Below are 18973 nucleotides of genomic sequence, written 5' to 3' on the forward strand. Positions count from 1 at the left end.
GTTTACAGATGAAATAAAGAGCAAATCCTAGAACTATCAATTAAAGTTATATAGAAAAATGTCATTCCTTAAACATCATTTTCACCCTTAAAAAAGCGGGGCAAGTAAAAGCAAATGCTAATAACCCTGAATTATTTTTTAACCAACGACCTAAACTGGCATAAAATAAAAGAATATGAGAGTTAAAATCAGGAAACTAGCAGACCTGGATATAAAGTGCAGCAGCAGAGTTTTGGAAATTCCCTGGATCCTTAAAAAAAGAGAGAAAGAGACAAAAATAACTAAATAGCAAAAATCAAAAAGCCAACCATATTGAATAGCAAAATTATCCCCTCCACAATCCTCAAAAGACAAACAGTTGAACACGAAACCACCAGCAGACAAATGACATGCACAATACAAACATTTGTATGGGAAAAACTAGAGGAACCAACAAGGCATCCGACTAACAGGAAAAAAAGAATTCCAAACAGACCCGGTACTCACTGGAAATCTTGATAGGCCAATTTGAGAACAAAAGCTGAAACTGAGAGGTGTGTGGCCTACTCAAACTGTAGATGAGTATAAAAGGACAGGTTAAGTCTACATCTTACAAAACCCCAACAATGTGGAACTGTGAGGGAAAAGTGCCCAGAATGTAATGAAAACTAAGAATATGCCTACAGAAGATAAAAGGCATTTCAAAGACAATCCCATAAATCAAACTATAGTTTACAATTTCAAAATGAGGAATAAATAAGACATGAAACAAATATTTAAGCAGAACTTAAATGAGGTGAGGGAACTTGAGAAAAATAAGAATAAACATAATAACATCATAAGAAATTCAGAAATCAAATTTTTAAAAATCAAAAATAAGGCAAAAAGCATTGGAGAAAAAGTGACATATTAAAGATAGAGCAAAATTCAACATATATATATATATATATATATATATATATATATATATATATGTATATATGAGATCCCCATGAACAAAAACAAGAAAACAACATTTACTTGAAATTTTTAAAGTACACAATGAAACAGTGTTCTGCATACCTGATCATCCCTCAGACATCTGGGTAAAAGGTAGTTAACTATAAGGACTACAAACTAGTTGCCAGCAGACCTCTGGGACAGTAACACTGTCATGCTTTATGCTAGAAAGAAGCAGCATAATTTAACATCCTAATAAGGGGGGGAGGAAGTATGTGAGTCAAAAAGTCTATATCCAGTAAAACTGACCCTCAGCAACAAATGGCATATACTGTTATCAACATGCAAAAATCAGGAAATACTGTTCCTACGAGGCCTTCTGAGGAGTCTACTAAGAAACTTCAGACAGACAAAACGTCTAGACAAATATCGACAAAAGAACTAGTGGTAAGCATTCAAAAGAGATATTCATAAGTGAAGACTAAATGAAGACTTGAAGAGTGTGAAATGTAATGGCTACATGCTAAATCAAGATGGTCAAGAACAAAAAGAAGTTGGAGATAGAGATAGCATATGTCAAACTTCTTAAATACACAAACATAAATCTTTCTCGTTTGCTATCCTCTCCACTGAAAAGGCCTAGAAATAGCAACTCACCTATTAGCACTAAGCAGCCTTGGCCCCCAGATTGCAATCTTAAAATATCACTCCCCCTAAAGGAAATGACTGATGAAAGACTAGTATGAAAAACATGTGCAAGGAGCCAGATCATCTTACCAGGTACAATTCAAAGCTGCTAGGTTCATGTCAAAATGACTAGAAGCCAACTAGACAAAGTCCTAATGACAAAAGACAGGATAATCTGAGCTTCACTAAAATTAATAATTGTGATGCATAAATTATTAATATCATAAATATTAAGAATTTATGACAGGGAATCAATTCAAAGAATGGGACCAATTCAATATGTAGAAAACTGGCAGAAAAGAATGGAGCATTTATCCTAAATTTCCTATATCACTAGATAACCAAATAGTATATGAAGAAATGTCTTTGTAAATTATTCCAACAATTGATGAAAAAATTACAGAATTTTAATTACAAACCAGACACAAGTAACCACTGATAAAAGAATAATATATTTCCTGAGTCTGACCTAGCTGCCATTTTGTAGGAGACACAGTAAGCAAAAACAAGTTAATTTCACCATGGATATGCAAATTAGTAAAACCCATGCTGTACTGGGCAAAAATATAGGGATGAATGGGGAACCCAGAGATTTAAAGATATTCCGAAGTTTAAAAGAACAAACCATGGTGTCTTGGGATACATTTTGGTATGTTAAAACCACAAAGAAACTCAAGGAAAATATTTGTATAACAGGCATTACTTTTATGAGAAAAACCTACACATATCTGAAGGGAATTTTAGACTGGGGCAGGTCAGATGGAAGGGGTGGTTGCAACACTGTGTTTATTAATCTTGGTGGTGTTCTTAGGATAATTCACCAAGCCACATGTTTGTTTATTTTTTATTTCTATATCTGCTTTACTTTACAAAAAGGTTTAAAAGGAGAATAGGACTGAGGGGTAAAGTATGAGCTCTTTCCTAGCATGCACAAGGCCCTAAGGTTTTGTTTTGTTTTAATGTTTTTTTAGATGTTGATGGACATTTATTTTATTGATTTATTTATATGTCATGCTGAGAATCAAACCCAGTGCCTCACACATGCTAGGCAAGTGCTCTACCCCAGAGCTACAACTCCAACCCAAGGCCCTGGGCTTGATCTCCAACACCACAAAAAAGCAAAGGAAGAAAGATTTCTGGTTTCTAGTCCTGGTTTTATCACTAAATTGAGGATGCCACAAACTCCTAGAGACTTTCTCTCATTTGCAAAATGTGGAGTTGCTCTAAGATATATTCTAGATCTAAACTAAATTTTAAAAAACTAGTAACTACTAGTCAGGCGTTGAGATGCACAGCCTAAAATCCCAACTACTCCAGAGGCTGAGGCAAGAGAACCATAGGTTTGAGCCAGTCTTGGCAACTTAGTGAGACCCTACCTCAAAATAAAAAATAAATAAATAAAAAGGGCTGGGATTATAGCTCAGTTGTAGAGTGCCTCTAGGTTCAATGCACAGTACTAAAAAAAGGAAGGAAAAAAACTGATAACTACTAAATATGCCTACTAAAAAAGAGTATGTAACAAAACCACCTTTAAAAACATCCTTAATAAAACTAATGAAAAGAAATTGTTTTAAACTTACCAAAAGAGTTAACAAGTTTCCCAAGAAAAAGCCTATGAACAAAATCTAACAGTAATATATAAGGAACATTTAAACATGAGATTGTCTAATTTAACTTTTAGACTGCATTGTTTTCATACCTTCATGAATCCCATAGGCAGATCCCTAATTTACTTAATATACCCTGGATTACTTCTGATAAAGGGATTTGAAAATAATTTTGTATAACATTGATAATAAGAGGTTATACTGACAACATTTATGTTCTTGGAGTTTACAGCAGTACTCCACTATACTGCAATGGTAATAAATCAGAAACCATAAAATAAGGAACAAATGCCTTTTGCACATTATGATTTATATGTTAAGGATTTAAGTGTATAATTTATTCCATTTGGAAATAACTAAGAATTGAAATAAGATCTCAAATCTAAACTAATTTAGTTACTTAAGGTTAATGCCACTAACTAGGGAGACAAATCAGTTCACTCAAGTTTTAAAAACAAGCATATTCGTGGGCTGGGGACATAGCTCAGTTGGTAGAGTGCTTACCTTGAAAGCACAAGGTCATGGGTTCAATCCCCTCCCCCCCAAAAAAAACACATACACACAAGCATACTCTTCTCTTCCTTGCTGATACCTGTTCTTTGGGACATCTTTTTCCAAATTACAGCAGGTTCTTCTCTGATGATTTCTCCAAGTTATCAAGTATCTAGCAAAATTCTTAGTAGCTCCAGTATGTATGCCCTTATACGTACATTTTCATGTTAACCACATGCAACCAGCCTTGCATTTGCAAATATTCACCAACTTCAGCCTTTACATTTTATCAACTCCTAGTCTATTGTTGAATAATGTTACACTAAAAGACATCTGGGGATGAGGCCCATCCTTACAGCCAAATAGTTCTTACTCTTGGCTGCGCATTGGAATCCCAAAAAAAATTTACTTAATATTAATGCCTCAGTTCTTAACCACAGTATATTGGTATACTGTTAAATGGTGTGGCCTGGACATTGAGATATTTATTTAAAGTTCCCCAGATGATACTAATGGATATCAAGGTGGAGAGCTATTATTCTTGGCTACTTTTTCCCCATCACTACATCATTATCTTTCTTCTTTGCTCACTGAAAAAGTTAATTATACATACACATAGGACTTTCCTTCCTTTCTGACTTTTTTCTTCAGAAATATTTCTTCTTCCAAAATATTCTTTCCATTTGAACATTTTTGTGATCACTTTCATAACCACCATGATTTCATGTCTTTTCTTGCTGGCACTTTCAAAGTTATCACTACTTCTGTGGTTATCAGATAGAAGTTTAGTTATGTTAATAAAAATCTAAAAAGTAAGAATGAGCATAGAATGCCTTGGGTCAAGAAACAATTCAATCACCCAGATAAAACAACCTCAGATGACTTCTAATATGCCAACAATGCTAATAAACATTGACCAGTTCAGTCTCTAAATTTCAGCTAGCAAATAACATTTTGTCTGGTGAGTCTAAAAAAAAAATAATAATAATAGCCGGGCATAGTGGTGCACACCTATAATCCCAGCAGTTCAGGAGGCTGAGGCAGGATGATCGAGAGTTCAAAGTCAGGCTTAGCAACTTAGCGAGGAACTAAGCAACTCAGTGAGACCTGTCTCTAAATAATAATATAAAAAGGGCTGGGGATGTGGCTCAGAAGTTAAGCCCCTCTCAGTTCAATTCACAGGTACCAAAAAAATAAAAGAAGAAGAAAGGTATCTAAACCTACAAGATTTTTTAAAAGACAAAAATAAACAATTCTAATTTGAACCTGATTTCTTCCTATTAAAAAAGAAAAAAAAAAAAAAAAAAGAATTGGTTTCTTCATTACCATCTCCTATCTAAAAGAACAGCACAATGCAATGATATCAGAAAAATTTAAACACTATTAGAGCTGCCCAAAAACAACACATAAGAAAACTGGATAAATTTGAGCTACAGGAAGATAAATTTTAATTGCACATAAATAAAACTTGTCCAACATAGGCAGAAATGGAAATTAAAGTGCCAAATTATTAGGAAATACTCTTAACAAGAAATTGGTTCACTGCCCTGAGGCTCTGAAATTTTCTACTACTCAGTAAGCAAGACCTGGAGTCAAACAGGCAAAGTATCGTGGGCAAGGACATTGTTGTTATAGACTTCTAATAGCACCACCATTTTTTAGTATGCTTCCATGTTGTAAAGGTGTTTTCATCAAATCCTAACCTGATGTATAAGCCAAAACTAATCCATGTTAACTTTAACTACCAACAATATTTAGAACGTAGATAAACCAAAGTTTCTAGAGGTTAAAATATAAACCTCCTTAACAAAGAGTGAGAGAAAACAAGAACTTTACTTGTTTCTGACAATATTTTCTAATTAATATTTGAAACTATACTATTAGCAAGAAAAGTAGATGATAAAAGGTATGAAAATGCCTTTACTAGTACTACAATAGTAACAAATCAATGCTAAAAACAAATCAACTCCACATTTTTCCATCTCAAAACAATACACACAAATCTGGACACATAACTAACGTTTTCTCAAAACTAAGTTTTTCTGGTTAAGAGATACCTAGAAGGATCATACTACAAAATACTATGTCCTTCATACTAGAAAACACAATGCTAGTCACTCAGGTTAAAACAAGTGGTACCATGAAAAGTCCTCTCAAAATACTTTTAAACACTGAACCACGTATACCTATATTTTATATACAGACATACACATACAAATATATACACACACCCACACACAGGATTATAGTCCCATACTTAGGAATTGAATGTGGCCTCAATCATTTCCTGCTATTTAAAAATAATTTGTTATGGTCTTTCATATACCTTCTAAAGTTATATTCTATAGTACTTGATATTTAATTTTATTTCTTATTTTAAAAGTCTAGGCCAGAATTTCAGTAACATTTAAGAAACAGGTTCAAGGAATAAAATCATACCATACAAACTTTTTCAATAAATGTCACTCACATAGAAACTAGTTTTACTACTAAAAACAAAAATAGAAAACAGTCAGAAGGAACTAGCAAACTTCTAGGAGCATTTATGAAAGAGGAGCTCTGTTATGACTCCTAGAAAAGAATCAAAAAGGAAAAAAAAAAAACCTAAACAAATAGAAAGTAAAGGATGGATGTTCTCTGTAAGAATCTGAGTGTAGGGCTGGAGATATAGCTCAGTTGGTAGAGTGCATGCCTCACATGCACAAGGTCCTAGGTTCAATTCCCAGCACCACAAAAAAAAAAAAAAAAAAAAAAAAAAAAAGAATTTGTGTGTAGGGTTAGACAGGCTATATGAGGTTGCCACCCACCTAAATGGCCATGTCACTGCAGCTGTGAAACAAGCCACTAACAAACAGACGGAGGGAGAAAGACCCTTTGGCAGCCTTTGGCTCAGTGCTAGTGCATTCAGAAGGGTTTTTGCCAGAAGAATGCATTTTGAAGAGAAATGTTGAAAGCATTTTATCCATGGTCAAAAAAAAAAAAAAAAAAGGCTACATGCTAACAGAAAGCAGCCTTGTTGCAATCTGGCTGGACAGTTTCATATTAATGTACAAAAATAAACTGGGGGAAAAGTCAACCCCGCCACAACTCACTGGTGAGCAAGGGCTCATCTCTGCTGAAGGGTCCTGGAGACATAACACATTACAAACATAGCAGAAAACCACTTTGCCTTAAAATCCCTTTGCATTTCTTACTCTCTCCCAGAAACCCTACTCCCACACAAAGGATTCTCCTTTCCTAATCCTCAGACTTGACCACCTTCATTCCTCCTGACTCCTACTCCCTCTGATCCTCTTTCTCTGCAAAGGATCTTCCCACTCCTTTCAGGGGGTCACTTGCACTCTTTTGGCATAAAGGGTTTCACCTCTCAGTGTTTCTGCAGTTTTTTTTTTTTTGTGGTTGTTGTTGTTGTTTTTGTTGTTGTTGTTCTTGTTTGCGGTGCTGGGGACTGAACCCAGGGCCCTGTGCTTGCAAGGCAAGCACTTTATCAACTGAACTATCTCCCCAGTCCTTTTCTGCAGTTTTGAATTGCCACAGATTAGCCTGAAAAACCTCAGAGTAGAACAACAAATAGAAGACTCTCACCTCTCAACAGATAGGAAAGCACAGCTTTATTTTACTTTTACTAATCCTATGTGATAAAGGGGGAAAAAAGTATCTCATTCTCAATCTTATTCTGAACAGTAGTCCTTTTTAACACATTCTTTAATTATTAATAAATTAATCCAAGATCTCCTGTGAACCCTGTCCTAGGAGACTTTAGTACATTATTCAGACAAAATGTACCTGGAGCCAGCTCACCCTAAGCACAACTCAAAACACCAGTAGGAAAATAAGCACTAACAAAAACCCTGGTGTCACAGACACAGGAATTGATGCACCCAAAGCAAGAGAAAAAGAAGACAAAACCAAGTGAAGACAGAAACTATTAGGATCTATCTCCCAAATCTGGTTTGTCCACATAAAGAACAAGAATCATAGCTACAAAAATCATATTTTAAAATATTTGAAGAACTGCTTAAAGCATTTTAAGGGAAGACAAGAATGAAATCTAAACAACAATTAAAAAAATAAGAACTATACTTATGGTTCAGTTAACCATCTCTCGGTCCCTTCCATTTGGAAAACAGTGAAAATCCTTACGTAGTTGTGACCTAAGAGACCATACTCTGTTCTGTTCCAGAAGTTTCCTCTTACATTTTCTGGCAACTGTGAATCATCTTCCCATTTTGTCTATCTCTTCACATACACTTCAGGTTTTTTTGTTGTGGTTGTTTTCTTTTATTGGTTCTTTTTAGTTATATATGACAATAGAGTCTACAAGCATGGGATGTATCTTTTTTCTAATCAGGACCCCAGTCGATGTACAGGTGGTGAGAGTCACTGTGGTATATTCATATATGTACACAGGAAATTTATGTCAGATTCATTCCACTGTCTTTCCTTTTCCTATCCCTTCCTGCCTCCCTTCTTTCCCCTTTGTCTAATCCACTGAAATTCTTTCAAGATCCTTACCACCAATTGCACACTATTCTCACTCTCCAGCTAGATAATCGAACCCAAGTAAATTTTGTATTCTTTATGAAAGACATTTTCTCCAGTAAGTCATTTACCAGAGAATGAACACAGGGCCAGTAGTACCTCTGTCATCTATTCTCTGAATGAACACATGCTGGGTAACGGCAGGGTTTTTATAATGTCCCTTTGAACGGAAACAGTAATTGTCAGAATGAATTAGAATTAGAGATCCCTCATAGGCAAAAATGTATGTGGATGACATATCAACCATTACATCAGCACAGAAAAAAACTCAAAGCAGCTTAAATAAGAGCATGCATCATTTCACATAATGGAAGTGGCTAGAGAGAGGGCTGCACTGGGCCAGAGCAGCAGCTCCAGAATGCCACACTCCAAGCACCCCACAACCTTGCTTAACTGTCTATCGGAGAAAAACAGCTCTCCAAATGGGGTCCTTAATTGAGGGAAAGGAAACAGTCCTATACCAGACTGTACTAGACAAACACATGCCGTGCCCTAAAAAGTTAGAAAAAAGTGAATCGAGCATTATCAGCTACTAATGATACTTGTTTAATTTAATAAGCATTCCCAACTGCAGAAAGTCAGTATTGTATCTTGACCACCAAAACTCAAACTTAAAATCTTGGTAATAACTAGTTTGAGTGATGGTATATTTTCCCTCCCATTCTAAATAATAACCTTATCTACTGTAGGACTACTTCTAGGATTAATATTTCTAAAATGTTTTCATATCAACCGTAGATATCAGTGATAATCTTAATGACTACCCACTTTAAAAAAAAAAAAATCTCAAAGAAAAAATCATGTAATAGTTTGCTTCATATCAACTCCCCATTATCCTCTCTAGAAAAACCCATCTATGAATTTTGTTTGTTTTTCTAACTTTTTCAATACTCTTTAATATAAATAAAGTGGCATGACAAAGTCTATACCATAAAGTTAATGTGCTTCTATTTCCAAAGTAGAAACATGAATGATCAGTTTGAACTTTCTATAACGTTAACCATCTGCCAAATTATTCAGAACCATCCTAGAACAAAGCCATGATCCTCCACACGCTAATTAGATGAGTCAATGCTGTAATGATCCTTTAGATAACTAATTTACTCAAGTCTGATAATTTAATTACCCAATTCTGATAAATAAATTCTAACCTTAGTCCAAAATGATTAGAGGATTAAAGGTTAAAATCAGTGGATGCAAACTGAAATAGATCCACTATTATGAAGTTCAAAACAGTTTGTTTTTCTCTTAGAAGTTTATTATCTCAATTTACAGAATTAAAATATATTAATACATCAAGGTTTTCTAAACCAGTTCTGCTGTAGTATCCCTTGTAGTTGTATTTAGTAAATTCACGGTTGGCAGATTTAAAATTCCCTAAGAGTTGTTTCTCCCGAGTACTGCATATAAAATAGTTACACCATCTCTATACTCTCCTTTTACACATCACATTTCACCTCCGATGATACATGTTATTTGTGTGTTTCAGATACATGTGCCCAATGCTGCGTCACATGACAGAGTGGTAGAACATCTTGGTGACCCATCTCCAGTGTCTAAAATATTGCCTGACATTTGAACACTCAATAAACATAAGCAAATAACTATCTCAATCATGAACTTACAAATAGTAAATTTGTATTACTACTCATGTACTTTACCCCATACTATTAATTATGGTATGATGATTTCAATACCAAGAATAAAAAAATCAGAAGGAAAAACAATTGCTACTAGCACCACTACCACAGGAAGCAGCCACCAGTTTAAAACTGGAATAAACAATTTAATACTGATAACAAAGCTATGATGTAGGTATTCCCATTTTAAGAATGAGAAAATTGAAGCTCAGAGAAGTAAAATAAGATGCCCAGAGTCAAACAGGATAAATAAGCAGATGAAAACAACAGAGCTCTGACTCCTACACCCCTAATGCTGACCTGCAATATCTATGTGTATCATTAAGGGGAAAAAGCAATTAGTATCAGTATCTCAACAGCAGGATACAGATCCATCTATATAAAGTGCTGGACAAAGCACAGTACTGGCAATGATTTCTACAACTGAAGATCAGGCTGCCAAAATGTGTGCCATGTTTTTAAAAATTAAACACATCTTGAGTCTTTCTTTCAAAGGAAGCACAGACATTCAGAGTCGTGGACTATTCTAGTAGATAAATGGAGTTAAAGTATAAATAAGTTATATTCTTATAACCTGGCCTTAGGTTAAAAGTATCCTACGAAAACTAGTGTGCTAAGTTGCTCTTTTCTAATCCAATTCTACTTTAAATTCAGCCCAATCATTTTAACTGTCCTTTACTTCTTTGTTGGTGACCATTTTATATTTTCATTCAATTCATTTATTTACAATTTGTATGTGACTAATCAAGCTCATTTGTTGCTCAATGAAATAAAAGCACTTGATTCTGTATGTCGGTCATGGTTTTTTAGACACTTAGTCATTATTTCCACCCACATATTTGATGTTTCTCTGAAAAACTGTCAGCCGTGTGGAGGCGAAACACTCCTTTCAATACCTGCACTTCTAATTTGTAACAAGATAATTTTATCTTTCAAGAAACTAACATTAAAAATATGCCTATAGCAGTCGCAGAGCAAGTGGACGGGTGAGCTAGGCGGCCTACATCACTGAGGTAGGCAGCAGGCAGCTAACCTGCCCAGCCAGCAGCCAAGGACAGACTTCATAACTAATTGACCCCATCTGACTCCCGCACCTAGCTCGCTGCCATCACTGGCTGGACACAGTCACAGAGTGAACTGGTGGGTGAGCCAGGCTGCCTACATCGGGGAGGTAGCAGGCGGGCACCCAATTCGCCAGCCTTGTGGAGCTGGGCGGCAGGAAGCCAACCTGCCCAACCACCAGGCCAACTACAGACGCCATCACTGAACAACCCAGCCCGACCACCACGCAGTGGTTTGTCGCCATAACAGAGCTAACCAGAGGCTTCTTTAAAGGTTGGTACCGGCATTTTGAATTACTCCTGAGGGCGTGGCCATCATCATTGGAAGGGCAACTCCTTTCCTGAGACACCTACAGGAGGCTAGAGGACCTTTGACAAGACCCAGGAGTAAAGAAGAGGAGGTATTCAGAGTCTCCGGACCAACTCTGAGCCAAGGGGGAATATACCCCAGCTGAAGGCCACCACCCCTAGAAGGCCAGCTTCCTAGAGGAGCACCGCAATATCAAGTTCCTCCAAGACATCAGGCTACTGAATGCTAAGAGGTGAGTTACTAAAAATCTACAGAGACAATATTAGTCAATAGAGGAAATCTGCAATATCCCAGAGTTTCTCTACTAGAGGGTAGATACCTGAACAATATGAGAAAAAAAGGGAAGAAAATGTCCCAAACAAACCTAGATGGTATAGCAATAAAATCCAAAGACAGCATGGCAGAAGAAATGTCAGAAACGGAGTTCAGAATGTACATAATCAAAACGATCAGGAAAGCAAACGAGGATATGAAAGAGCAAATGCAGGCATTGAAGGATGAGATGAAAGGGTAAATGCAGGCATTGAGTGATCGCACCAATCAACAGTTAAAAGACCAAATACAGGAAGCAAAAGATCATTTCAATAAAGAGTTAGAGATATTAAAAAAAAAAAAAAAGAAATCCTTGAAATGAAGGAAACAATAAACCAAATTAAGAACTCCATAAAAAGCATACCAATAAGATAGAAGACCTAGAAGACAGAAACTCAGATATCGAAGAAAAGATATTTAATCTTGAAAACAAAGTTGACCAAACAGACAAGACAGTAAGAAATCAGGAACAAAATCTACAAGAACTATGGGATATCATGAAAAGGCCAAACTTAAGAATTACTGGGATTGAGGAAGGCTTAGAGAAACAAACCAAAGGAATGAACAATCTACTCAATGAAATAATATCAGAAAATTTCCCTAATCTGATGAATGAAATGGAAAACCAAGTACAAAAGGTTTATAGGACTCCAAATACACAAAATTACAACAGACCCACACCAAGGCATATTATAATGAAAACACCTAATATACAAACAAACACAAAATTTTAATGGATGCGAGAGAAAAGAATCAAATTACATTCAGGGGAAACCAATACAGATATCAGCAGATTTTTCAATCCAAATCCTAAAGCTAGAAGGGCCTGAAACAACTTTTTCAAGCTCTGAAAGAAAATGGATACCAACCAAGAATCTTATACCCAGCAAAACTTACTTTCAGATTTGACGACGAAATGAAATCCTTCCATGATAAACAAAAGCTAAAAGAATTAACAAAAAGAAACCTGGCGCAACATTCTCAGCAAAATCTTCCACGAGGAAGAGATGAAAAACAATGATGTAAATCAGTAAAAGGTAGAACTACCCTAAAGAACAACCAAATAAAGGAGAAATCTAGTCATGTCCAAAAAAAAAAAAGGAGCCAAATGACCAGGAATACAAATCATATCTCAATAATAACCCTGAATGTTAATGGCCTGAACTCATCAATCAAAAGATATAGACTGGCAGATTGGATTAAAAAGAAAGATCCAACAATTTGCTGCCTGCAAGACACTCATCTCATAGAAAGAGATACCTACAGACTAAAGGTGAAAGGATGGAGAAAAACATACCATGCACATGGACTCACCAAAAAGTGTGGGTATCCATCCTCAATCAGATAAAGTGGACTTCAAGCCAAACTTAGAAGGGATAAAGAAGGATATTTCATATTGCTTAAGGGAAGCATAAATCAGCAAGACATAACAATCATAAATATCTATGCCTCAAACAGTGGGTCATCCATATACGTCAAACAAATCCTTTTCAATTCCAGAAATCAAATAGACCACAACACAATAATACTAGGTGATTTTAACACACCACTCTCACCACTGGACAGATCTTCCAAACAAAAATTTAACAAAGAAACCATATATCTCAAAAATACAATCAATAATTTAGACTTAACGGACATTTATAAAATATACCACCCAACAAAGAGCAAATACACTTTCTTCTCAGCAGCACACGTATCCTTCTCTAAAATAGACCATATTTTATGCCACAAAGCTAATGTTAGCAAATACAAGAAGATAGAGATACTACCTTCTATTCTGTCAGATCATAATGGATTGAAATTAGAAATAAATGACAGAGTAAAAAACAGAAACTACTCCAACACATGGAGAATAAATAAAATGCTATTGTATGATGAATGGATAACAGAAGATATTAGTAAGGAAACTAAAAAATTCTTAGAGGTAAATGAGAACAAAGAAACACCATATCAAAATCTCTGGGACACTATGAAAGCAGTTCTTAGAGGAAAATTTATTTCATGTAGCACATTCAATAAATGAAGAAAAAAAATCAACAAATAAACGACCTAACACTAAGGATCAAAGCCCTAGAAAAAGAAATACAGAGCAACGCCAAAAGTAGTAGAAGACAGTGAATAGTGAAAATCAGAGCTGAAATCACCAAAATTGAAACAAAAGAAACAATCAAAAAAATTGACAAAACAAATAGTTGGTTCTTTGAAAAAATAAACAAAATTTATAAACCCTTAGCCACACTAACGAAAAGAAGGAGAGAGAAAAACCCAAATGACTAACATTCAGAATGAACAAGGAAATATCACAACAGACACAAGTGAAATACAAAACATAATTAGAAGCTATTGTGAAAATCTATACTCCAACAAAATAGAAAATCTCAAAGACATCAATAAGTTTCTAGAGACATATGAATTACCTAAACTGAATGAGGAGGACATACACAATTTAAATAGATCAATTTGAAGTAATGAAATAGAAGAAATCATCAAAAGCTTACCAACAAAGAAAAGTCCGGGACCAGATGGGGTCTTCAGCCAAGTTCTACAAAACCTTTAAAGAAGAGCTCATTTCAATACTTCTCAAAGTATTTCATGAAATAGAAGAGGAGGGAACCCTCCCAAACTCATTCTATGAAGCCAACATCACCCTGATACCTAAACCAGACAGAAACACATCGAGGAAAGAAAATTTCAGACCAATATCCTTAATGAATATTGATGCAAAAATCTCAACAAACTCTTAGCAAATCGCATACAAAAACATATTAAAAAGATAGTGCACCACGATCAAGTGGGTTTCATCCCAGGGATGCAAGGTTGGTTCAACATCAGGAAATCAATAAATGTCATTCACCATATCAACAGACTTAAAGTCCAGAATCACACAAGTATTGCGATAGATGCAGAAAAAGCATTTGATAAAATACAGCACCCCTTCATGCTCAAAACACTAGAAAAAATATAGTGCGAACATTCCTTAACATTGTAAAGGCCATCTATGCTAAGCCCATGGCTAATATCATTCTAAATGGTGAAAAACTGAAAGCATTCCCCCTAAAAACTGGAACAAGGCAGGGATGCCATCTTTCACCACTTCTATTCAACATTGTCCTCGAAACTCTAGCCAGAACAATTAGACAGACCAAGGAAATTAAAGGGATACGAATAGGAAAAGAAGAACTCAAACTATCCCTATTTGCTGATAAGATGATTGTATATTTAGAGGAACCAGAAAATTCCACCAGAAAACTTTTAGAACTCATAAGTGAATTCAGTAAAGTCGCAGGATATAAGATTAATGCTCATAAATTCAATGCATTTTTATACATAATTATGCATTTTATACATCAGCAATCTTTAGCAGGAAGAGTGAACCGGTGGTATCACAATACCAGACCTTCAACTATACTACAAAGCAATAGTAACAAAAACGGCATGCTATTGGCACCAAAATGGACAGGTAGATCAATGGTACAGAATAGAGGACATGGACACAAACCCAAATAAATACAATTTTCTCATACTAGACAAAGGGGCCAAAAATATGCATTGGAGAAAAGATAGCCTCTTCAACAAATGGTGCTGGGAAAACTGGAAATCCCTATACAACAGAATGAAACTAAACCCCTATCTCCCTGCACAAAAACCAACTCACAATGGATCAAGGACCTTGAAATCAGACCAGAGACCCTGCATAGTATAGACGAAAAAATAGGTCTAAATCTTCAACTTGTTGGCTTAGCATCAGACTTCCTTAACAGGACTCCCATAGCACAGGAAATAAAAGCAAGAATCAATAACTGGGATAGATTCAAACTAAAAAGCTTTCAGTAATGTGAAGAGAGAGCCTACAGAGTGGGAGAAAATCTTTGCCACTCTACTTCAGATAGAGCACTAATTTCCAGAATATATAAAGAACTCAGAAAACTCTACACCAAGAATACAAATAACCCAATCAACAAATGGGCTAAGGATATGGAGAGACGCTTCACAGAAGATCTACAAGCAATCATCAGATATTTGAAAAAATGTTCAACTTCTCTAGTAATAAGAGAAATGCAAATCAAAACTACCCTAAGATTCCATCTCACCCCAATTAGAATAGCGATTATCAAGAATACAAGCAACAATAGGTGTTGGAGAGGATGTGGGAAAAAAGGTACACTCATACATTGCTGGTGGGGCTACAAATTAGTGCAGCCACTCTGGAAAGAAATGTGGAGATTCCTTAGAAAACTTGGAATGGAACCACCATTTGACCCAGCTATCCCACTCCTTGGCCTATACCCAAAGGACTTAAAATTAGCATACTACAGAGATACAGCCACATCAATGTTCATTGCTGCTCAATTCACTATAGCAAGATTGTGGAACCAATCTAGATGTCCTTCAATTGATGAATGGATAAAGAAACTGTGGTGTATATATATACAATGCAATATTACTCAGCCATCAAGAATAATAAAATTATGGCATTTGCAGGCAAATGGATGCAGCTGGAGAATATCATGCTAAGAGAGATAAGCAAATCTCAAAAAACCAAAGGACAAATGATCTCACTGATAAGCGGATGATGACACATATACTGGGTGGGAAGGGGGCAAGAATGGAGGAAGGAGGGACTCTATAGAGGGATAAGAGGGGTGGGAGGGGTGGGGGGGGAATAGCAGAATGAATCAAAAACTATTACCCTATGTAAATGTATGATTACACAAATGGTATGCATCTACTTCATTTACAAACAGAAAACAAGATGTATCCCATTTTTTTACGATAAAAATGAATTTAAAAAAATAAAATAAAAAAAGAAAGTTGCCTGAGATGGGGATCCTGTGCTTACAGCAGGACACACTCTCCAAGGGTACAGAGGATACCATTGTGAGAGGTAGTGGTGCTACATGGCACATTCTGGGGAGAAGAGACTCAGTCCTGAGCCCTCCTGGCCTGTCTGGGACATGGGTAGACTTGGGAATCAACTAACTCAGGCTGAATTTCACCAGAAGTTTTGTAGACTGCAGTTAGGGGTCAAAGAGGTCCCACTGGTCTGTGCTTAGTCTATTCACCAATCATATGATAGAAGGGGATGAAGTTGCTCATCTGCTTGCCATGGAGTCACTATTTGAGAATATACTGAGAGTTGATTCTTTTGAACTATGTGTGGGTAGAGTAGGTATGACTCACAGGATAAAAAGCTTGAAAAATAAAGACTACAACATATTTAAAAAAAAACTATATAAGCCTATTATGGTGCTGGGGTTGTGGCTTAGTGGTAGAGTGCTTACCTAGCACATATGAGGCACTGGGTTCATCCTCACCACCACATAAAAGTAAAAAATAAAAGTATTGCGTCCAACACTTTAAAAACATATTATGTATTCTGATTTAGGTAGAATAAAATTAGTCTCCTTTTCCTATCATATAAATATTATCCTTGTTTATAGGTGACATTGGAAATCAATGACCATCTAAATTCACCAACAAGGAAAGGTCTCTTAGGGTAGACCACAGTGTTCCTTACCAATGTAACTGGCCAAAAACAAATCTTTTAAAAGTTATAAGATGGGCAATGTTTTTCAATAAATGTATTACACTTCATGTGCCTTTAACCATACATTCAAAAGCCCTCTGATTCCAGCTGCACACACACTTCAGCACTTCATTAGACATAGGCATTGTTTTCCACACATCATGTTTCAGAAGTATTTTTCAACTTGACAGTTTTACTTACTGTCTTAGAAGCAGTACTAATGTACTGCATCACCATTTCTTTTTTGATACTGAAGTCCTTTTCCCGCAATGGTGCTTTTTTATCTTCATTTAAATTCATATCTTCCTGGAAAACACAATTAAAATGCCTGGTTTTAGAATCTAAATAGTGCGGCAATTCTATATACGCTATGAACAGAAAAAATCAATAATTTGTGACTAATGCAGCATTAATTGTTTTGAAATGATTTATGTGTAATTCTGCCGAGGGGCAGGAAGAGAGGAAAGTTGGAGAGAGACAGAGAAGAAGTATTCTATATGCGTTTAACAGGTAAAATCCTTACCAGAAAAACTTTAAGTTCACAGCAGCCTATTAAAGTTATATTCACATCACTATAGATAATTAGACAGTTGCAGATTTCTGCCTTTCCTAAGGTTATTAGGATTCACAATTTTAATTATTTATTTTACAACAGCTGCACCTGAAGCTATCTTGTACTGTTTTGAAAGAGCTGTTGTGTACCAGAAAAATTAGAAAATAAACTTCCACTTTCCAGATTCTGAAAGCTACAAGAACACCACACAATCAAATACCTAGTACTGATCCCAGCAAAATGGCAAAGCATCCTATAGTTTTTGTCTTTTCCCCATCCCTTTCTAAAACATTAACTAGTTTATTAACTGAAAGATCTAAATCAAATAAAAGTTACACTCAGATAAACACATGCCACCTAAAAATATAACATTCCTCAAGAGAACCAAACAAAAAAGGGTTTAAGCATCATAGATGTTCCTATAGAACTAATTTTGACTAAAAATACATGTCAGACATATCCACATAAACATAAAAATAACTACCAATTACAGTGGTTAAGAGGCTGTTCTCGCAGAGGAAAGGGAGACTGAGGCTAAGACGGAAATGATTGAAAAAGAAGGGAAACTCAACTGGATTTCCTCCCAGCCTCAGCCCTGGACCATAAGTGATAAGCAAAGTAAGTATCTGAATATACATGAACTCCGTATCTACTCAGAATAGCTTCATAAAAATCAGGACTTTGGATCACCGATAAACCAGGTTATCCAAACTTAATAGTGAGGTAAGTTTCTGCCAACTTTCTAAGTGAGCTGCATTCACCAGACACTGCAGTTCATTCATTTATCCAACTCAGGTTTTGATACCAAACACTCAAGTATTTAAAAGTCAAATCTGCCTTAACCTCATCTTGATAGAATTATTTGAGATCTTAGAAATTGTTCCATTTGACACACCAATAAAAGGTAGTAATTAGTAATTCCTCTCTTATCCCTCTAGTTAGAAACTCTTGAAGGATCGAAGATGGCAGACTAGAGGGTGACTACATCTCCTGTCACTCCAGAACCCAGGATTCAAGAAGGGGAGGCATTGAGAGACTCGGACTAAAAGAGAGCCACGGGGTGAGTCTCCCCCACCGGGTGAAGCTTTGCCTGAGAGCCAGGCCCAGATAAGGGTGGTTTATCAGAGTAGGGCAGGGCAGCTAGAGTCTTCCCCAGGCAGCCCTGTGCACTCCTGCGGTGGACTCCTCCCACACAGCCAGCTTCTCGGAGCAGGCCCCACAGTGAGAGCCTTTCCATACACAGCCAGCTTCAAGCCCTTGAACCAGTATGGGCTACAGGCAGTTTTCTTCGGAAGCACTGCATTTTCAAGTTCCTCCAAGA

At 36.1% G+C, this 18973-nt stretch overlaps 1 protein-coding gene across 6 annotated transcripts in view; it reads right to left on the minus strand.

The window, feature by feature from the left end:
• The window catches only part of Diaph3 (diaphanous related formin 3), a 545588-nt gene that overhangs the window by 392968 nt on the left and 133647 nt on the right, over positions 1-18973 (minus strand). For all 6 annotated transcript variants that reach the window (XM_047553083.1, XM_047553081.1, XM_047553085.1 and 3 more), the window contains one exon: positions 17301-17405. In XM_047553083.1, coding sequence (XP_047409039.1) covers positions 17301-17405 — 105 coding nt within the window. The remainder of the gene's footprint in view (positions 1-17300; positions 17406-18973) is intronic.

The sequence above is a fragment of the Sciurus carolinensis genome, chromosome 5 (assembly GCF_902686445.1).
Source record: "Sciurus carolinensis chromosome 5, mSciCar1.2, whole genome shotgun sequence".
Taxonomy (NCBI): Eukaryota; Metazoa; Chordata; class Mammalia; order Rodentia; family Sciuridae; genus Sciurus; species Sciurus carolinensis.